Source organism: Solanum tuberosum, unplaced genomic scaffold (assembly GCF_000226075.1).
Source record: "Solanum tuberosum cultivar DM 1-3 516 R44 unplaced genomic scaffold, SolTub_3.0 scf00026, whole genome shotgun sequence".
Taxonomy (NCBI): domain Eukaryota; kingdom Viridiplantae; phylum Streptophyta; class Magnoliopsida; order Solanales; family Solanaceae; genus Solanum; species Solanum tuberosum.
This window is the reverse complement of record NW_006238952.1, coordinates 187021-209622: the sequence shown is the minus strand read 5'-3', so window position 1 is coordinate 209622 and position 22602 is coordinate 187021. Positions and strand designations below refer to the sequence as shown.

Here is a 22602-nt window from a genome sequence, read left to right as displayed (position 1 = left end):
AAGTGCCAAAACATCACTGTAGAAATGAAGGAATAGTTAGTTGATAACTGTGTATAGATTAGTTAGTTAAGAAGTTTGTTATTAAGTTTCCAATTAGAGGTTGACAAGTGGATAGTTAGTTAGTAACTAACTTTGTAAATGCACTGTATATAAGTGGATCCATGATTGTAAGGATCAATATAGAAGTGTGTGAATAATAAAAATCTCAACACAACACAATTGCTCTCTATTAGCTTTCTTTCCTTTCTTCTATAGAGCTCATCAATGGTGGCCTGAGTGCAGATTTTATCATAATTTCGTTTTCACTTGTTCCTCGCCATGGCTGCTCGTTGAAGCTGAAAAGACTTTACAGTGAGAGAGAAGGCGGTCAATCATGGAGTTTAAGCCACATAGATTTAGCTTATACATCATTGTATGGGCACAATGACTAAATTGCCTTGCACAATTTGTTTCAAAGACCGAAAACCAACTATTAGTTTCAACAGACGAAAAATCAAACATCAAGAAATTTTGGTTCATTCAAACGGTTTGAACTCGGATAGACCACTATTGGTCGTCGACGATGATTTTTCGGCGGTCTTAATGAGCAAGGTCAATGCCAAGCTGGGTGCCTCTTCAAGGCGGACACAACCGACAAAAAATCACTGCATTTCATCAAGAGAAATGCCACGAATTTCATTTCTAATGATTCAAATGTTTGTGTGAACTTCGGAGAAGAAGGCGGCGACTGCGGTGGCCAATCACAAAATTAACTTGATGATTTTGTGCGCAATCATCCATGAACTCTAAACACACACACAAAAAAAAGAGGCTAATGTTAGTGAAATTTTTTATTTGTGCAACATTTTTTTGAGAATTAAAGAAGAGAAGAAGATGAACAATTAGCACTGTTTGAAGGGAATTGTTATGGAAAATAGGTTTTAATTCGGGTTATGGATGGGTTAGGGAACATGGGTGGTTTTTGTTTTTTAATTTCGGATAAAAAAATAAATATTAGGTAAATTATTGAGATGTAGCCATGTGTCCAACCGTTAGTCTCAAGGGTATACACAACCTAAAATATTGACGGTAAGGGTATATACAATCATAAAGTATAACGGAGGGTATTGACATATCATTTACGATAATTCGGGGGTATATTTATCTTTTTTCCCTTTTATTTGAGTATAACTTTAAGTGGAAAACATTATATTAAATTAAACGTTAATAATGCAGGGAATCTTTGGCAATGACACGTTTGTCTTTATTCTTTCTTAATTATTCTCCTTCTTTATCTTTATTTTATCACCATTTCTTCTTCTTTTTTCCTACAATTTTGGTGGTTCTCAATTCTCATTGCATCCACCATTTAAATAGTGACAACTCCAATGAAAAAAAAACATTGGCATAATTAATTTCCACACATAATCATTAAATAAAAGAATATGAAAAGAATTGACTTGTCATATATTAATATAGCATTATAATAGTGGATCAATTTTTATTTTTTTTATAAAAATAATACTGAGAAGGTGTAAGTCGTTTTTTTATAAAAATAATACTAATTAATTTTTCTTCCGTTTCATTACGTAAAAAACAAGAATATATATATATATATATATATATATATATATCCAAATTCAGAAGCTTTAATTATTCCTTTGTTACCACTATCATATAGCAAATGCCTAAAGATGTGCGGAATCGTATAGGCTAGTAATAGAAACTTACGATAAGGAGAAGATACATATATATATATATATAAAATAAATTACATCTCAGTCTGAACTGAATAAGTTAGGTTAACTATATAAATTTTTACTTTTATTTAAGTTTATTGTATATCTTCATCACATTAGGTATCATGGAAGTAAAGTTTATATTGATTGTCAGCTTATCATAACTCTCTGTTTTTTAATGTAAGTAAGTTCGCACGGACGGAGTTTGGTGAAATAAAATGACATTGAAAAGACTTATTACTGATTGAGGAATAAAACTCAAGGTAAAGAATGCTCGTCTGCTTGATGACTATGTTTCATTTTTCTTTTAGAATAACAAGGTAAAGAATTAAGATATAAAATGTGAAACAAAACAAATTTCTATATTAAGATCAGAAATGTCATTTCAAATGCACAGGTCCTTCTAATTTATAGTTATTGTCTGGTATAGAATTTTAGGTATATAGAGTATAGACCTGCTTTTTTACACATGGAAAACAACAAGAATACTTATCTTACATGAATGGATTAGAGTGGCAATAATTCTCTTCAATAATATTTCTTTCACTCAATGGAGTTTTGAAGTTTTGATTGGAGTCAGAAACGTAGTCAGAATTTGAAATTTATTGTTTTGCATAACTATCTCAAGTTAATCTAAAAAGATAACTCATAATCAAACATTTAAAGATATTTTTTTTTAAAAAAATGAATACTAAATCCGTTCATTTAAACGAAAGTTGTTAAATTCATATGAACTTATATGTTATGTACTAAATCCGTCTTTGGAATTCACAATTGAATATTACTATTTTCCACTTTTAACAACTTTTAAACGGTTCATAATTTTTTTATTCTTCTTTTTAGAGTGAATAATAAAATGAGCATCAATTCTAGCTACAAAGTTAATTAAAATTAGAAGCTTGTAGGACTATAGTAGTATGCTATTTTACGCTATGTACCTAATATCGGTCTAAAACGTTAGGCTCAAGCTTATCTTGTTACACCTTTATTCATTTCTTCATTTACTTAGAGTATATTTTTTTTTAAATAATTTCATCTGATGTTCAATTTTTATATTAGGGCTCAACTAAATTCGGATTCGTGCAGGTAAAATGCTCCTATTAAAGGCACCTACGTACAAAAGAAAACTTAAATTCAAAAACTCTGATTATACTTACCCGTCCACCGCAATCTTGATCAATAGATTTAGAAGTTATTCTCCATCATCATTATGAAAAGGACAAACACTAAACTGCAAAGGTAGGCACCAAAACTCAAACTGGGCTAGTCCACATAGTAATGCCAATCACACTAACCAACAATTAAAAGCCCATCATTTTCCTTGGCTGCAATATTAAAAGGCCCAATATTTCTTCAACTCCAAAAGAACATTTCCAATTTCCAATCAATGCCTGGAAAATGGGAAATGGATTAGAAATAGGAAAAATTATCTAAATATACCGCTCATTTTACCATATATTTTACAATTTTCTATCATTTAAAAAAATTACAAAAATTCCTTCTCTCATATTCTGGGATACATCACTTTCCGTGATGTATCAAAACATTGAGTAATGTAATCAAAATTGAGACGCGATGTATCAAAATGTTGAGGAATGTATCTGAAATCAGTACGCGATGTATCGTAACATTTTGAGATGTATCCGAATTCCACCAAATTTAATGATTTTTTTGTAAATTTGAAAAGAGTTAGAAATATGATTTAATTAGTTAACACTGTGATTTGTGTAAATTCCCTTAGAAATAACATGTAGCCCAAGTCATGTAGCTTAGAATATATTCAATTTTTTATATTTCGCTTGCGAAACAGGATAAGTATATACAAATTTTATATTTATACATTTATGAATTTCTTAGCATTTCATTTGTATATTTCTCTTGCTAATATACAAACATGATAATTTATTATTTTTCATAAATAATATGCAAATAGTTACAGTCATTTACAAATTCTAGATTTATACAATCAAGGTGAATTATACAAATTCTGAATTTATACAATTAAAAGTTGAATAGAAAAATTTCGCAAAAAAAAAAAACTTTAGCCGCAAGTTTAAAATAATTAAAAATATAGTCATTTTACATAATAATATACTTGGAGATGTTTGTCGGTTTTGCGCAATTTTCACTAAAATCTACGCACTCTATTTTATACATTTCTTTAGTAAAAAATTGGCCCAAATAAAATACTTTGATATGGGTTAAAGATTTAACCGAAATAAACTTGAGGGTTGAAGTGTCAAAATGAAAGAAATGCAACCCCTTTAGTCTTGTCCTTCTACACGTGGCATCCATACGCTACTCCATCTGAGTGTGTACTGGGGTACTGCAGTCTGCAGAGACCCTCTTCTTTTTACCTTAGGTTTTTCCTTTTTCTACTCATAAAATTGGAACCCAATCGAAATTCCAAACTCCGTCGGTGTCGCCTGCATTTTGTTGTTAGAGCTCAGAAATCTCTCAATCAAGTTCATCGTTCCTTTTCGTAGAGGTATCAGAACGCAGAAAATGATCTATTTTTTCTCCAATTTGTTGTTATAATTTCGATTTTTATCTCTTTTTTTGTGCTGAAACTTGTTATTTTTGTTGTCTACAAGCTTTTTTATGCCTTTGTTGTCCTTAGTTCTGTGGGTTTAGGGTTAGGGTTTTGCAGTATTAGCGATTGGTTTTATGAATTTAGGCTTAATCAGAGCTGCGATGATTCTCGGCTGTTACATCTGAAATGTTATTTTGCTTCCATTTTTTTGGTGTGTGTGTGTTTGGAACTCTGGATTTCCTTGCGTTGTCTTTAAGAATGTGACCACTTCTTAGCTCAAACATTTTGTTAATACATGGTACTCAAATGTTAGTAATCTAATTTTATGGTAGAGACTTGAAATCTGTGTTTATAGCCTGATTTTTCAGCGTACGATTGTACAGGGTCAATGGGCTCTGGGTCGGTATTTGTTAATCTCCTCCTAAACTGCAGTTTTAATTATTCTAAATCAAGTGCACAAAAAACTTATTTCCTGTCCAAGGGGTTTATGTGCTTAGTTCATGCTGTCAGTTAAGAGTTAAGGTTATGCATTGGTTAGTTTATCAGTAACCATAAACCCCACCCTTAATATTCTGATAAAACTGTTTTGTTTTAAGATATGTTTTCCAAATGGATCTTTAATCTACTTGTGTTACTTCCTTTTTGTTTTCTAGTTCTAGTTAAGAGCTGTTTCAAATCCTATTCTACCTCATCAAGTGCAAATTGGATGGTTTTCACAGATAGCTTTGAGTTTCAGCTTCTTGTGTTGGGCTACATTGATCACTAAATAAAATTGTTGATTCATACTTTAAAATAGTTTTGACTACTGTTAGGAATTTCAAATTAGAGTAATCGAAAATATGTTTTAGACTATTTGTGACAAAAAGCACAGATGGAATTGGTCTAGTTTGTAATACTTTTGGAGAGGGGCTACTTTGATGTAGTATACCTGTGGATAAATAGAAGAAAAAGTTACCATTGTCAAAAAAAAACTAAATGGTGTATTTCAACGGTATTGTTTCATTTAAAGTTAGTGATTTCCCTCTTTCAGTTGACTGGTAACACTTTAATTTTGTACTTTGTTGCGGGCAGTTTCTGTATATAACTGATTTCTACCTGTGTTGTAGGCTACTTATAACATCTTCAGCTATGATTCAAGTTCTTTAAGCTGCTTGTTCTAAAGCTTCTATGTTAATGGATTTAAGCATGCTATCTGTACCATACTCAGCTATGATTCAAGACCTCTTAGTTGCTTGCGTTCATAGTTTCTGCGTGTTACCTGCTTTTTACATGCGCTGTAGGCTATTGTTAACATCTTCAGCTATGATTCAATTCCATTAAATTGCTTGTTTAAGATTTTGCTTGATTTGCCTTGATATTTGTTTGTATTATCAATTATGTACAATCCTTAGAATTAACTCTAGTTTTTTTTAAACAAATCCAGATGAGTAGCAGTTCAGGCGAAGAATCAGATTTGAGTGACTCTGAGATTTTTGAGTTTAAAGAGAAGCCTTATGAAGAATTAAGAAAAGGAAAACTGAAAGTTAAGGGCCCAAATGGATCCCTTAGATGTCCCTTCTGTGCAGGGAAGAAAAAGCAAGACTACAAGTACAAAGATCTTCTTCAACATGCTACAGGGGTTGGCAAGGGTTCAGCTAACCGTAGTGCTAAACAGAAGGCAAACCATTTAGCACTTGCAAAGTATCTGGAAACAGACCTAGTGAATGAGGCTGAGCCAATACCTAAACGTGCTGTGACTCCAGAGCGTTCAGAATCTGAAAAAGATGAACTGTTCTTTTGGCCTTGGACTGGGATTTTCGTTAATGTATCAAAGGAAACAGCAAATGGAAGATCTCCAGATGACAAGGAGTATTGGTTAAAAAAGTTCTCCTTGTATATGCCTTTGGAAGTTAAGCTTTTCTGTGATAACCAAGCAACAGTCTCCGAAGCTGTTGTGAGATTTAATAGTGATTGGACTGGTTTTAAGGGTGCGATGGAATTTGAGAAGTCTTTCGAAGCCTCTCACTGCAGCAAACAAGAATGGAAATCCCATAGAGATTGCCCTGGTCCAAATTTATATGGATGGGTTGCCCGAGAAGATGATTATATAACAGAAGGGGCTTTAGGCGAATATCTGCGAGAGAAGGGGGAACTGAAGACTATCTCGGACCTTATTAAAGAAGAAACACAGGGTAGAAAGGAAGTTGTAGCAAATCTAGCCAATGAAATTGACATGAAAAATGAAAATCTGGATGAGCTGCAGACAAAATTCAATTTGAATACACTGTCTCTTCGTCAGATGCTCGCGGAGAAAGACATGCTACACCGTTCTTTTTTTGAAGGTTTTTAGTTGCGAACTTTTTTTTTTTTTTTTTTATTGTTCTATTTGGTCTGCAGATACTGTGAAATTTATGTTTCTTATCTGATGTCCCTGCCATGTGTCTGATTGGTAAAATGTTTAGACTTGACATTGTAAAGTGCCAGTTCTTTTTCATCCACTCTATAATTAGCTTGTTTCATTTATTACTTGGACGAAAGGGATTAACTAGAGCGTGTCTCTTTAAAATAGTTTTATTTAATATGTAACTAACTTTATGCATCTTACATTTGCTTTGAAGTAAGGTGTCACTAGATCCTTGATTGACAAAGATCACAAGCTAAAGAGCTCCTTTTTTGGATATTCATCAGTTAATAGAAAGTTCCACTAGTTTCTAAAGTATAACTAAGGTGTACTTGTGCAGAATCACGAAAGATGCAACGCCTTGCACGTGAGCATGTACAGAAGGTCCTGCTGGAGCAGGAAATGTTAAGCTTAGAGCTGGAGAGCAAGAAGAAGAAGCTTGATTCTTGGGGAAGAGAACTGAATAAACGTGAAGCCTTAACTGAGCGAGAAAAGCAAAAGCTTGATGAGGAGAAGAAACAGGTATCAAATTCCAGCATGAGTTAAAATTATATATAAATATTTCTCTCTTATCATGATAAAGCTGCAGTGGCTTACATTATTTTGGCGCTCCATTGTGCCTATATTATGTGGGTAGAATGTATCTTTCAAGCTTCTGGTCCCCTAAAGCTAACTCTTTCGAACTATAATGTGTTGAACTTTATTTTGTTGATTCAGAATGATGTGAGAAATTCAGCACTTCAAATGGCCTCTGTGGAACAAAGAAAAGCTGATGTGAGTGTCTTGAGACTGGTTGAAGAACAAAAGGTGTCATTCATAATCATGTTTCTCCCCCCCTGCTCCTCTCTCTCTCTTTGCGTGTGTATTTATTTTTTGAGCAAGGATATTTCTGCATATGGTTCTTGCAAAACCTGCAAGTTGGGGTTTCTGCCATTGTTGTTAGCACAAAGTTAACAGAGCTTTACTCATGTTGATGTTAAATATCCAGAGGGAGAAGGAGGAGGCCTTGAAAAAGATTCTTGAGCTAGAGAGGGACATTGATGCGAAGCAAAAACTGGAAATGGAAATAGCAGAACTTAAAGGAAAACTAGAGGTTATGAAGCACCTTGGAGGCAATGACGATGCAGCTGTACAAAATAAGATTAAAGAGATGAATGAGGAGCTGAAAGATAAAATGGAGGAGATGGATGGTATGGAGTCCCTAAACCAGACTCTCCTGTTGAAAGAGCGCCAAAGTAATGATGAGTTGCAAGATGCACGGCGCACATTGAAAGAGGTATGATATCCGGTATCAGTAAGATTTTCAATAACTTAATGTAGTCAAAACCTTGTTGAATCCATACAAGCATTTGATGGTGATGTAGTTTCTTGTTGTAACATTGTATTTCTCATTATGCTGAGTTATTTGCAATAATCCTCTCTTTAGGGATTGCTTGAAGTATTGAGCAGTGCGCGAGCCCATATTGGGATAAAAAGAATGGGGGAAATTGATTCAAAGGCCTTCCAGACTGCATTAAAGCAGAAATTTCCGAATCAGGAAGCTGAAATCAAGGCTGTAGAACTTCTCTCTCTGTGGCAGGAAAAAATAAAAGATCCTGACTGGCATCCCTTTAAAACAATCATGATTGATGAGTCGAATGTGGAGGTTTGTTCTTTGATTTGGCTATCTCAGTTTCTCTCTGTTTATGCCAATTTAGTTCCTTCTGTTAAGAGTTATATATTTAAGGGGTTGTTTGGTTGGGAACAAGTTATCCCGGGATAAGTTACTCCACCATGTATATGGGATAACTTATCCCATCACTAAGGTATAAATGGTGGGATAAATTATCCTAGGACTGCCTAATACCTCCAACCACAGGATAAAATAGTCCTGCATTTTATCCCTGGGATTATTATACCTCACACCAAACGACTCCTAAGAGTTTAAGGTCAAGGACTTAGGAGTTGGGACTTAGCTACCAAGGTCGTCCATCCTTTTTCTTTTTCTTTTTTTCATTTGCATCTGGTCAATGTAGAAGAGCTTCATTAAAGGGCAAAGTGCGCTGCTACTCCCTTTTGCTTACGAGCGAAGCACACCCTGCAAACCCCTCTGCACAAGGGTCACAGTGGATCTCTCCCACATTTTCCCCTGCTGTGACCTGATACCCTAACCTTATGGTTGGAGATGGAGGTTCTGTCACACTTGGTCAACCCCTTGGGAGAAAGAAAAAATTGTTTCCTTCATTTTGTAGTTGACAGCTCTATTTCAATTTTTCTTCTCCCCTAGTTCAAGATTGAAGACACAAGGTATCCCCAAGTAGAATTGTATTATGAAATCTTACATCTGCGTCTTCTTTTAAATTTTGGAAAGAATATTGTTGAGAATCCTCCTTAAAGTTTTCTCTTCTCAGAATAGCTATATTGCCCCTCACAAATTCACATTTGCAGTCATCAATGTGATTTTGTTACAACAGTAACCTTTATGTAATCTAATAATAGAAATGTTACAATTTCAAGTTTGAATAGTTTAGGGTCATCTTCACAGCTCAAAATAACTAGAGGGTTAAATTGCTTATACACTTGAAGTTTACTACTCAGTATCTTTTACGAAGAGGCTTTTTGATACTAGCAGAAAGAAACAATCTTGCTCTTTTGTCCCCATAATTAACTATCCATGCTGCTTTACAACAATTACAAAGAAAAAGAGAGAAGCATATTCATGTCATATTGACAGCTTGAAGTGTGACCATTTGTCTTCAAATGCAGAGAGTGATAGATGAGAATGATGAAGAACTGGGAAAGCTAAAGCAGGAATTGGGGGATGAAATTTATGATGCGGTGACCGTAGCTCTTAAGGAGATAGAGGAATACAATCCTAGCGGTAGGTACGCGATTCCTGAGCTATGGAATTTCAAGGAAGGAAGGAAGGCCACACTGAAGGAAGTAATCAGTTACATTTTCAAACAATTGAAGACACAAAAACGCAAGAGGGGATGATGATAGCTGGTTGTTTTTCTATTTAAACTAGTTCGGGTATCCCCTATATGTCCTACTATACTCTATGTAGATTATTCCTTTCGCCTTTTCTGGGGAGACTGTTTGCCGTCGAAAATATGATTGTCGACTCTGATATGGCACTGGCATTGGTACTATGTTTGATGGTGTTTCGATTTTATTTTAAACTGTGTTATGCAATCAGTTTTTCTGCCTTTGTCCTTCAGAGAATACATAGTCCAATACCAAGCATCTATAACTAGGACAGCTCTATATCAATTTTACAGCATGGCTTGTTTAGTTGTTTTAGATGAAATTCTGTGCAGGTTTCACTTGGGCTTTTAGTTGTCTCCATGCCCTACTTCGAAGGGTGAAAGATCACTCATCTACTAAACCGCACGTCATCCCACCTCCCTCATTCACACCAAATGATAATTGCCAATGGAGAAAAAGATGTAAGCCAGTTATGTTAATGGGAGAAGATGTCTTATAACCAAAAGTCTGCAGTTCCAAATCTCAAGGAAGTCTTCAAAGGACAATCCTCTCAATTATTTGCCCCGTGTACATGAGATTAGAGCATTTGCATGATGATCCAGGTAAAAAAAGAAAAACTCTCCTCTTCAGGATTGTGCTGTCAAGTTGTAAGACCTCACTAGTCTTGGCTATTTTGGCAGCACAAGAATATATGTATATATATCGCTACTTTTAGCCTAGAACTTAAGTCTTAACTAATTCGGCCATTACTAAATCCAACAACGCATCCATAAGAGGAAAGTCTTAATCAGAGTATTCTTAGATAGAACTGGTCAACCTTTGACTATGCTAACAGTATTTTACTGTACATGCTACTCACAGAGAAGTCATGGATAGTCACAGTTACAACGCCTAATAAAAGGCGGAATGACCTGGGAGACCTTCGTACTTGGCTCCGTTTGTCACCTAGACTCTTCTACTTGCGACTTTGCCAACCAAACACTTTAAGTTATTAAAACACGTTATTTTAAACCCCTCTGAGCATGATTGTCTCTCAATCGTGCTGATGTGGATGACACATCATTATCCACATCAGATAAATATCGTCACATAGACAAAAATTGCCATATCATTTTTATCATACAAATATTTTATTTTATTTTTAAAATCTCATATTCATCTTCAAAATCAGCCTTTTAAAATTGATTCACCGGAAAAAATGTCTCTCCGGCCACTTCATTCACGGATAGCCACCGTTGAGACAGTCATTGTCAAGAAATCAACGCCGACTAGTTGTTTGGCCGGAAGATCCATCAAAACTGGAAGTGGAGAAAATTTTAATCTTTCAAGAGTTTCATTTTTTCTTTCTTCTAAACCTTTTCGTCTATTTGTCATTTCAATCTTGTTTTCTTTTATTTGGTTCTTCTCCCTTTTTTTCTCTATAAATCTCTTATGTTAGAAGAGGAAAATAAAAAGAAAGTATCATAGAAAAAAGATGGAGATTGGAGAAAGATAAATGAAGTGGGGGAGGGGCAACGATGATGGCGGCAATGGTAACTTATGAGGAAGAAGAAGAGTAACAGTAAAGGAATGGGAAAGAAGCCAAGAAGGGGATTTTTCTTATTTCTTTTCATTATATAATTTTTTTTTTTATTAAATTTTTTGTCTTCACTTGCTTTTAAACGCGTGTAACCACACATTTCATCCTATTCAACAAATAAACGTCACATAAGCTTGGTCAACAATCAGAGGGGTTTAAAATAACGTGTCTTAATAACTTTAAGTGTTCGGTTGGCAAAGTCGTGAATAGAGGGCCTAGGTGACAAACAGAAACAAGTACAAGGGTCTCCCAGGTCATTCCGCCCCTAATAAAACACCACCAACTTAGCAGAGATTGTTCCAGCCAATAAAATTACTATTTGGATCATGCTTCATCAACTTTGCAGAAAATATGCCATAACCAAACAAGCCAACAGGATCTTGCCCTCAAATCATTAAGTCTGTTGTTCAGCACACACTCATGTTTATGTATAACGCAAACAGAAGGTCCAGTCCCTGGGATGGGAGAAGGGATTTATTTCCAAGAAGTTCCTATGCTTAAGCAGCACCATATGAACTATGAAGTATTCACTTTCAATACTTCTGTCTGCCTATGAAACCAAAACTTGAGCACTACATATCTGATGAATGGACCAGTCATTTGTAGGTAAGCAAACGGAATGCAATCATACATTTTCACCATTCTGTTATTAAGCAGACGCGATCACAACAAGGTTAAAATAACCATGCATCCCAAACATGTAATGAGAAGGTTTTCTAGCCTCCTGATCATCACTCTACTAGTCAACATATAATGCTTACGGTCTAAGCAAAGCATGGAAGCCCACATGAATTTTTTTGAGATATTGGCTCTTCCAATCTCGAATCCTTCTCCAAGTATTTACTTCAGCTTTACCCAAAGAAGTTCTTCAACAGTGGATCAGCTCCAAACATAATATCAGAAAGTAAACCAACTTTTTGGATCTGAGTCAGATATCTTATATCAAAAAGGTAATAAGCATTTGCCCTTTCGTTAATCGACCCAAGTTGGAACATTCAGAAATAAATTACAACTGTAAAATTTCCAGTTCACAAAGACTTGAATAACAAGCTTGCGCAGAAGCAGATCAAAAACGCATGGCAACAAGTACTAGCGTCTTTTGATTCACAAGATCAGACATGTCAGTGACATGCTATAATACAAAACTAGAAAACCAAATTTTTACCACTATGCTTTTTCAAACCAGCAACATATAGGTCATGTCCTCTATTTTTCAATAACAAGTTCACAGATCTTCTTTCCACATCTTCTCTTCTTTTATCTTACTCTAATTCAATGTTTATCTCAAACTCGTACTATTAATTCAAAACTCCAACAACCAAATTCACTTGAAGCTTTATAACAGAGAGTCCAGAGAAATATCATCAGAATCAACTGATCTTTCAAGAGAATAAATCAGCCGCTCAACAAACTTCCTTAAACTGAAGTAACTGTGAATTAGAATTGTTAGGTATACACAATCCTATTCTAACAACAATTATTAAATCACTACAGAGGACAACTATGGCAAACCGAGAGTTGTCTCATAATAGTTCAAACAAAAACTACAACAAAAATATAACAGCCATAGGTTAGAGAGCCCAGATCCTCCCCCAACATAGAATCATTCCACAACCAATACAAGGAAAAAGGAAAACCAATAATGCAAGGCATGGCAGTAAATCAGAAAACAGAGATCCTCATTCTTCCAGAGTGATGCAATATGCCAACCAATCTTATCCTCTATATGTCATATACAGGACAAGTAAATAGCAGTAGTGTTAAGTACATGTGCTAAAACAATAAGATGTAAGTAAGAACAAGGTTTATAGTTCTAAACTGCAACTAGCTCCAATTAAGTAAGGGGAAGAGGTTATCCAGAGTCTCTCCTCATCTCTCTTTTCATTCTTTGCTAAAATTGGGGGAAATCCTTTGAAGAGTACATGGCTAGAGATAATTCCAAAAACATAGTAACTAAACAGAAGCCTCTTATGGGTTGTAAATGATGTTGTAACCTACGTTCAGTTAGACGGAAAACCTTGATTGAGGATAATCATTTCATTCCACAAGTGAGGATGACAATCATAGACAGCACCATTTGTTTTCAACTCCAATCAAACATGTCAAAACAGCACAAAACTATTTCTTGATGTACAACAATTCTATCCTAGCATATCCTTCCCCCATAGCTCAATGAAAAAGCGGAGGAAAAGAATCAGAACAAACCTGGAAGCTACCAGCTAATGCCTACATATGTTAAGCTTCAGCAATGATACCTTTCTCATCCTGGAGCAAAACAATGAGCAGTAACACCGAAACAATAACAATGAAGAAAGGAGTGAAGAAAGAGTTGTATCAAACCAAAATAAGGTGGATATTATAAATAACCACAATTTCTTTTACCAAAAGTATACATTGGAAGTGTGTGGTATCTTACATCACACACAAGTAATAAACATCTATCCTCTTTAAGTTTTTTTTGTTTTCATTTAAATTTTTTCTTCAATGGGTACTCTGCCCATTTTCAACACCTAGACCATACAAGACACCGGCATACTTGTCCAGTGAACCGCTAAAGAAGTTTTCTTTCAACTTTCTAAATGTACAAGCAGTGAGCAAGCTATCTGAACCCGCCTGATGACAAATACCAACCCTCTCAACCTCCAACAGCTCCGCAAGCTTGTTCAATCCACCATGAAGGCTGTTGCAGAACTTCATCAAGTGCTTGATGTCGAAAATGACAGGAAAGTACACATTGATCAAGGTAAAGAAACCTGCTTGTGTTTCAGGCAAATCCTGGCAAGTCAAAAGCTTCAAGAGGTATCCAAAATCATACCCACTATGAAAAGTAACCCAAGAAACACTATCATTCAGCACAATCCCTGATGACATCAAAAGCTCTGCAAAGTGCTTGGCATCAACACCTTTTTCATGGTTCATCTTGAAATCAATGCCGCTTTGGCGCAACAACTCAATTGAATCATTAGCGAAAACATCCTCGTTAGGGTTGAATTCACGGAAATTGAATTGCCAAATACAGTATTTGTCGGTTCCACACTTAGGCAAGTTGCCATTCTCATCCGAAAAGGTCAGCCCTAACTGAATCAACTTCAACATATCCACGTTATCCTTGAGCGTTTGGTAATGGTAATCGTTGCTGTTCTTAAAATTCCCAACCGGCCGGATTACGACTCCGGGAAACTCCGTATCCATGGCAACAAACGGAAAATCATCAACGATTTCGCGCATTAACGCGAATTCTTCCTCCAGATTGTCAAACCAAACCTCTCGAATGTGGATTGAATCAGTTTTTGGCAAAATCGACATTTTCGCTTTTGCCAAAAAAAAATACGTTCAATCAAATGAAAAAATTATCTTCACCAATTCCGATCAAACAAATGTTGAATCGCCGGAATGAATACAAACGGATCTCTTTGAATCCCTCTAATCAAAATCAGATCTGCAAAATAAGGTTAAAATGAACTGAATCATCCCAACGAAATCAACAAATTCACATAAAACAACCATATAACCAACAGATCTTCGAAATTTACCTTTCAATATAAATAAAAATTCAAACTTTCAACCATGAATCGATGATTGAAACGAATCCAACAACTCCGAAACATTTATCAGTGGAGAGATGGCGATTTGAAAGATTAGGGTTTGAACAGAAACAAAATGAGGCGGCGAAGAAGGATAACAATATGAACTTTTAGGGCACAATCAAAAAATCTTTTTTTTGTTTTTGGATTTTTTTTGTTTTTTGCTTCTTTTTTTTTGTTTTTTTTTTTAATGCTACACTCTAGAGGGAGAAAAAGAGATGGGGCCCTCCCTTCTTGTCCACCTCCTCACAACTCGAAAACTACAAATATATAATAAATGTTTTTCGAACTACTTTATTTTTTTTCTAATTCTAGAATATTCTGTGGGAATAAAAAATTGAAGGACAATTTGTTGAGTGGTGGTAATTGTTTTAATGGTCCTTTTGTTTTCTTTTGGGGTTGAAGGGTTTTTTGGTTTTTTTTATTTATTTTTTATTTTTTATGACTTTTTTCAACTTTTGATTGTTTTTGGGGTTTTTGAGGGACGAAGAGTCTGGAATGTGGTTTTATGTAGGAGGAGGAAGAGGAAAAGGGTGAAATGTCGGGATTTTACTAAAAATAAACTCGCATTCTAATAATAATAATTAACTACATAATGGCGCAAATTGATAATAGATAAAAATAGTAAAAAGAATTTCAAATTTTATCGTATTCTTCACCATACATCAAGGGTTATTTAATCAATTTTTGACAAAATCATTTAAGGAAAAGATTTAAAAGTACTTTTTCTGTTTTAAAATAAATGTTTTTATTTTTTTTATTTCATTTTAAAATAATTGATATTTTACCTAATAAAGAAGGTATTAGTGTGTCCCCAGAAGAGGTGCATTGCATGTTCCTCTGTGACACATCATATAAACTGCATATGAATTGTCTACATGATTAGAATCAATAATTTAGGAAAAAGAAAAGAGTAATGAAAATTATTAAGAGCATATAAATATCTCCCATAATTAGCAATTTTGGAAATTCAATTAGTAGGCAAGACGAGTCTTGTCCTCATGGGTTAGAACTTAGAAACGATGTATTGAACTAGTCAATTGTGACTCATGGATAATAAAATAAGTAAGGCCCAACCCCTCGTAATCTTTTTAAACATGTCATGTTTTTATTGAGGATAAATTATATTATAACAACTTATTCGATATAGTCCTAAAAAATAAAATCTGAAAAAGATTAGAGTTAACTCATACTTTATCGATTCCTATCTTGAAAATGACAAATGCTTAGCCTGTATGTTTTCTATCCCAGACCCCATCAAAGTCGTTTGGTCATAAAAATTATTCAATTTTTTTTGGAATAACTATTCACTTTCTTTCAGAATCGGTAATCGGTTATAAAATTTGCAAATCCAACTTGAATGCCGGAAAAGTGCTCCAAACCTGTTTTCGAATTCCATCTTCATTAATTCCAACTCTAACTTCATAAAGTTTTCAAATGAAGTGAATTTTTTTTTGAAATATATAGCCAATGTATTATCTTTAGCACTTACTAATAACACATATAGTGGACCTGATCACACAAATTTTAGCAGTGCAAAACTTTGGGCATATTTTTCTCTGAATTGGAAGACTACATTGTTTGAGATACAACAATATTTCTCCTTTTGCACTTTAAAATCTCAGTTATCAAAATTATATTCCATGACAAAGCAATGCAGACTTTGGTTAATAACTTCCAAAGCTAACATTAATACTGACTCGGAAGTGCTATCAAATAGAAGATGAGGCTAACATTTAACTCTTTCTTATAATTGATCCAGAATCATTCTCAACTGAGAGAAGTAACAAGGAAACCGAGCACTGAAGAATTATCACCCAATTGTTACCATTTGCAACAGTGAAAATGCTAACAACAGCTGAAAGTACTAGTAAAGGTTTGGTACACTAGTAACTAGTCTGTCTCTACAGATAAAATTCAGCTAACATGCTGTTATCAACAATCTTTACTTGCTTTCAGTAACTGGGAAGTAGACACCCTCTGCTGCCAACCAAACATTATCTGGACGTTTCTCTTTAACACCGCAAACCTGCAACATGCATAGATGGAGATTTTAAGGCTATCAAGGTAGCAGAAGATAGGATAACTATTACATTTGGAACTATCACGATGTCAGTGCAATCTTAAGCTCACCTCTTGCTGACCTCCAGCAATTCGGGTGTATTTCTTGTCATGACTGTGGAGATAACCACCAGTGTCGATATGTTGAAGTCTGATTCTTTGGTCTTGCCTCCAAGTTTTCCCACTGCCCTCAATTTCAAGTCTACCAAGGGGAGAAAGAAGAAACAGATCAAACAAAGAGCTGGTGGTTACTAAAAAACCAAGAAGGCAGCACATGCAGATTGTGTCCAAAGACTGATCCAGCCTTACCTCCAATAGTCCCCGGTATCAGATTCCTTGTCGTCACCGAAGCAGCTGACCTGCAAAATTGTCCACCAATTAATTTCAACTCGAAAACATCAGAAAAAACAACATTAGAGAGCAGTTGATATCATAACATACAACCAAAAACAATGTGATTTTGACATCAGAAACTACAGTTTATTAATGTTGACTACATTGCAAGCAATGGAAAGAGCCATCTAAAATCATATGCCAACTCCACTCCCACCCAAAAGAATAAGAGCACATAAACATATTTTCTTTTGCTTATAGCTATCATCCACCACTTGTGTGAACGGAAATTCCTCATTCCAATCGTCATGTACTCTTTGCTTCTTTTTTATGCTTTTTATTGGATCCACTTATGTCATCAAAAATAAGTGCTCAGTCATTGGAAAATTATAACATGGTGTATCCTATTATTATGGCCTTCAATGATATCAGGTGATTCACCTAAAACTGTAGCACTCTTCAAACTAACATTGTAATTTTTATTTAACTCAACAATGAGAGAAAGTTTTGTTCTACCGTGAACCATTGGCAGAGTTAGGAATATGATCATGGGTGTTCAAACTTATATAGTAAAAAAATCTCAATGAATGAGTCAAGCTACATAATATTTAGTTGTCATTTTTTTCCGTAGTTTGTCCTACGTATCCAAATGCTATATTTGAAATGTGTTTATTTACTGAATTTTAATTGAGCAAAGAAAATCACTTTAAAAAGTTCAGTAAAGAAAATCACCACGCATCAGTAGAACAAAAGGTTGGAAGGTAACAAAAGAGAAAAAAAACAATAATCTCTAGTGGTATTCGAGAGGTGGAGAAGAAAAAAAATTCAACAAAAAGACAAGCGTAGTTTATTTTTAAATAGAACTAGTAAAATTATTTGTACTTCATGTGGTGTGAAAAACATGGATAAATTTAAAAATAATATTTTAATAAATTTTGTCAAGCACTTTCAGATATATACTTATAAAAATTAATAATATATTGTTGAAATCACAAATATAAACATTTTCATTATAATTAAAATTTATATTGAACTGCAATTTTCATTATCAGATGTTCCTATAAAAAGAAAAATAATTAAAGAAAACTTTCTTGGTAGATTTATGCGTAATTATATTTCTAATTAAATAAATAATTGAAAGGCCATCCCAGTGCACTAAAGCTCTCGCTATGCATAGAATCCGAGGAAGGGCCCGACCACAACTGCACAAGGGACCAACCACAAGGGCCTATTGTACGCAGCCTTACCTTGCGTTTCTGCCAGAGGTTGTTTCCAAGGCTAAGCTTGAAACTGTGACCTCTTGGTCAGTTGGTCCCTTGAAGGCAACTTTACCAATTACACCAAGGCTCCCCTTCAATTATATAAATAATTAATTTATATATTTAATTTTCTTACTTTTTCTTTATCGACTTTGATTTGTGTAATCTTGATTATTAAAATTTCAAATATTAAAAAAGAAAGACGTATCTTACATCTCATTCAAATTTCACGTTGAGTGTTTGATATATGCAGGTAGGAAAGAAGGATATATTTTTTTTGAGAAAGAGAGGCTACGCAATGGAGATCTTAAGGTGTGAAGGGATGTGTTTAAAATCCCCGAGGAAAGAAGGATATTTATAAGATTAAATGTTTAGATGGTACTTCTTCTTTTTTTATGACAAGGTAAACCCCTAAAGGTAAAACCCTCGCTCTTGTGCAATAGCTCGCAAACCACACCGGAGAAGTAACTTGTACTAGAGGTGCGATGAGCTCGACCCCGAAGGCAAACCCCCTGCTTTCACTGGCAAGGGGTTCCAAACTTGAGACCTCCAACATGGAAGTCTCAAGACCAAACCATTGGGCTACCACGAAGGGTTTAAGATGGTACTTCTATAATTTGAAATTTTATATTAAATATGAGTAAAATCTTTCTAATTTACTTTTTTAATAATATATTAAGACAAATATTTAGAAAGAATATAAAGCAATAAAGGGCCTTGTTTAATAATTTGTTTCTTTTTTTTTATGACAAGGGAAACCCGTAGCCGCTACCCTTTGGATGCGCACCGCGTAAAAACCCCGCTCCTATGCAATAGCTCGCAAACCACATAGGAGAGGTAAATAATAATTTGCTTCTTTAATAATATATTAAGATAAATATTTGGAAAGAATAAAAAGTAATAGAGTAATTAAGAGCTTGTCAATCAAGCTTTGTTTTAAACTGGAAAAAAAAAATGCAACTGCTTCTGCGAGGATTCGAACCCGCAACAACTGACCCACTCAACGCACCCTTGACCACTGAACCATGGTACACAATTATTCCAAGGGTGTTCATTGTGTAATATATAACCTAAATATACAAAATTTCACCCAACGAAGGGTGTTCGGCTGTCCACCCTTGGAATAGTGTAGTGTAGCTCTACCCATGCCGTGAACTGAGATGCCAATAGTTTTTCTTTTTGATAAGTAATTAAGCTGCCAATTTGCTTTCCAACAATAACAAACTACCGACTAGTTATTACCAAAATTCATATGTAATTTTAGAAAGTTAATAGTTATAATCATATATATATTATGAACACATTTGCATAAGAAAGCCTATATTCGGTGTTAAACACCAACTAAATGTGATGTATTGACTTGGTTATTCATCAACCAGAAAATGTATCACATCGATTTGGTGATGTTACTAAGACATCAACACAACAACAACAACAAACCCACTATAATCCCACAATTGGGGTTTGGAGAGGGTAGTGTGTAATGTGTATGCAAACCTTACCTACCTTAAGAAGGTATAGAGGTTGTATCCCATAGAGGTGATGTTTACTAAGAATGGAACCAGAATGCATATTTTACAATATTTGTTAGAGACGAACGTAGGGAAACTGATTGTCCCCTTTTGTTGTTCAATACAGAATGATGTACCTAATGTCATAATTCACAACATACAACCCACACAACTGTTTTGCATAAAACAATATATAGGCATTATCTCAACCTAAACCAAAGAAAAGGTCAACTCCGATAAATGAAAACATACAACACTCAAGTCATAGGGAAATATTTCTTTGAAAAACTAGATGTTCACATAATCGTGAACGCGTAATCATAATTATAGTCCATCAAAAATGAGAATTCATCTAGATGACTTTGTGTTACTTTATAAGTTTCACAACAATTAATCCAGGGCAGTCTCCCTTTTGGATCTCCAAATGTTTTACCCCACTAAACCAAAGTATGGCAAAAGATAGTAGCATTTGGAGGTCAATTTGCGTACTCCTTGGTAAAACTATATCTGCCTTAGGATAGTATCTGTCTCACAATTTTCAAGTGGAAATACAGTATTTCAATCCAAAATTTAAGAAGGTTCAAGGATTAACTAAGATGTATAAACATACCATCCACTATCCAGATGGGAGAAGAAAGAAAATACATGAGAAGCATCGTGTAACTGAGAAAGAGAAATAAACCAGTCTACAAACCTCCATATTTCCTGATATGGGAGATGCATGCAAATGGCTATGCAACCATTTTCTGGTCTTCATATGTTGCAGCCTGATGATGCTTCCACTCTTAATAGGATCACCTTGCTTGGACGAGTCGGTGCTCCTAACAGCCTGGTGAGAAATCACAGATCAATCAGCTAATGAATTTAACACATTTTGAAGTGAATGAAAGAAGATAACACTTCAAGACAATCATCTAACATACCCAGTAGCTGTTAGCATCATCTACGCCGGGAAATCCAGTGACTGATTGCTGCCCACTGCCAGAACCATATGGCACATCATGGGAATGTAACCGAAACTTTGTCTTCTCATGCATCAACTTAATCGCGGATCCATATGTAATCTACGAAAACATAAACAGATTGGTGTCCTTAGGGTTAAACCAGAACTACTACTAATTACCATTGGGTTCTATCACACTTTAGATCCTACCGCGCATGTTTTAGCAAGATATGAGATTAAAATCAAAGTTAGAACAGATTCCAATTCTCAATTAAGCTTGAAACAAATGATAAGAGTTACAGGGAAGTATATTTCATTACCTGGACGCCTTCGGAAGCAGCGGAGACAGGTGTGGATGTGTAATCAGAGTCAAGGGTGAAAAAAAGAAAGAGGGCGAGGCCGAAGAAGGAAATCGCCATGAGAAGTAAGAGCACAATGAACCAGGTTCTTTGCCAAAATGGAAGATCAAGGTCCGATTCGGATGAGGATTCTTTCAGCACTATTCGCTTCGAGCCCGGTGCACCGGCTTGATTCGATGTCGACGGTGGTGCTGATTTCCTTCTAGTGAGAGTTTGATGTTGTTGTAAGCCTGAGGGAGCCACGATGAAGCTCTTTGCGGATGCCCGGTGGAGCTCCGACGATGTTCCGATTCGGAGGTGAAATTTCAAACAATTTTTACTTTCCAATCTCCGATGATATTTGATGGTCGTTGTGGGCTTTTTTGGCTTGGGCTTCGATGCGGGAGGCTTTTTACCTTCCTGATTCCACGTTGGAGGAGCAGTCTGAGCAAATCATTTTTCTCCACGTGGAATTTTGGTGATTTGGCTGCTTCTGATTGGACCACGATAGTTGTTCTATACGTGTCCATGAAGACTAAAACCGGTCGATACGGACCAAATGGTTTCTTACCGAAATTTACCGGCCAAACAAACATTTTTGAGAAAATTATACAAATTAGATTAATTAGGCAAAATATTTATTTAACTTGAACCTAATTTAATATATTTATCCTTGATTTAACTCATGATCCAACTATTTACTTGACTGCTTTCTTTTTCTATCATTAAATCATTGTTTCTTCATACTTGATTTATCATAGTATCTAGAGTATATATTTTGATGGTATCAAACAGTAATTGAGTAGTCTTTTTCACTTAAACACATCATGTTTCTCTTTGATGCCATCCGTGTATATATGTATTTACGCTAATAATATTAAGGAGAAGTAATTGAGTAGTATTTCACTGAAGTGTTGATTCTTTGATACTATCAAAGTATACTCTGATAGTATCAAACAGTAAACGCGCATTAGTAAATAAAAATATGAGTATAAAAGTAAAGAAATAACCGATTATAAATAGTTTAACTTTTGAGTATAAGTATTATTTTCCCTTTTATCAAATTAGGTAAGTTTTACATTTGAAATGGACAAATTTACTCAAAGTTGTGTGCACCCATTTTATTTTCCAGCTTATTTTAATGGGAAAATTGTATATAATAGCAAACTATTAATTCAAATTAAATGCTATAAATATAGTTTGATTTAATTGTAACTCATAGCAAACTGTTGCTATTTCACCTCTCTCCTGGTGAATCTCGCTCGCCACTCTCGTTCTCTCCCTCGCCTCTCTTGTTTTTTATACAAACGCAAGTGTGTAAAGTGCGTTTGTGTTTATATAAAGCGAGAGAAAATTGTATATATACATATATTTTCGTTCCCCTCTCTCCCCTCTC

The 22602-nt window shown here is 34.9% G+C and overlaps 3 protein-coding genes across 3 annotated transcripts; 1 reads left to right on the top strand and 2 right to left on the bottom strand.

Moving 5' to 3' along the window:
• The first annotated feature begins 4044 nt into the window (after nt 1–4044).
• LOC102598897 (factor of DNA methylation 1-like) lies at nt 4045–9830 on the top strand. The gene is made up of 7 exons (XM_006341298.2): nt 4045–4206; nt 5675–6572; nt 6972–7153; nt 7349–7438; nt 7620–7907; nt 8058–8276; nt 9377–9830. The coding sequence occupies exons 2-7, from the start codon at nt 5675–5677 to the stop codon at nt 9605–9607; spliced, it is 1908 nt and encodes a 635-aa protein (XP_006341360.1). The 5' UTR covers nt 4045–4206; the 3' UTR covers nt 9608–9830.
• A 3676-nt stretch (nt 9831–13506) lies between these two features.
• On the bottom strand, nt 13507–15016 carry LOC102598567 (probable CCR4-associated factor 1 homolog 7). The gene is made up of 2 exons (XM_006341297.2): nt 14711–15016; nt 13507–14616 (listed from the first exon to the last, which is right to left on the bottom strand). Exon 2 carries the CDS (start codon nt 14481–14483, stop codon nt 13659–13661), a length of 825 nt encoding a protein of 274 aa, XP_006341359.1. The 5' UTR covers nt 14484–14616; nt 14711–15016; the 3' UTR covers nt 13507–13658.
• A 1457-nt stretch (nt 15017–16473) lies between these two features.
• On the bottom strand, nt 16474–21603 carry LOC102598230 (stromal cell-derived factor 2-like protein). Its single transcript, XM_006341296.2, has 6 exons — nt 21189–21603; nt 20849–20989; nt 20620–20754; nt 17132–17181; nt 16895–17024; nt 16474–16790 (listed from the first exon to the last, which is right to left on the bottom strand). Exons 1-6 carry the CDS (start codon nt 21285–21287, stop codon nt 16707–16709), a joined length of 639 nt encoding a protein of 212 aa, XP_006341358.1. The 5' UTR covers nt 21288–21603; the 3' UTR covers nt 16474–16706.
• Between the last annotated feature and the right edge of the window lie 999 nt (nt 21604–22602).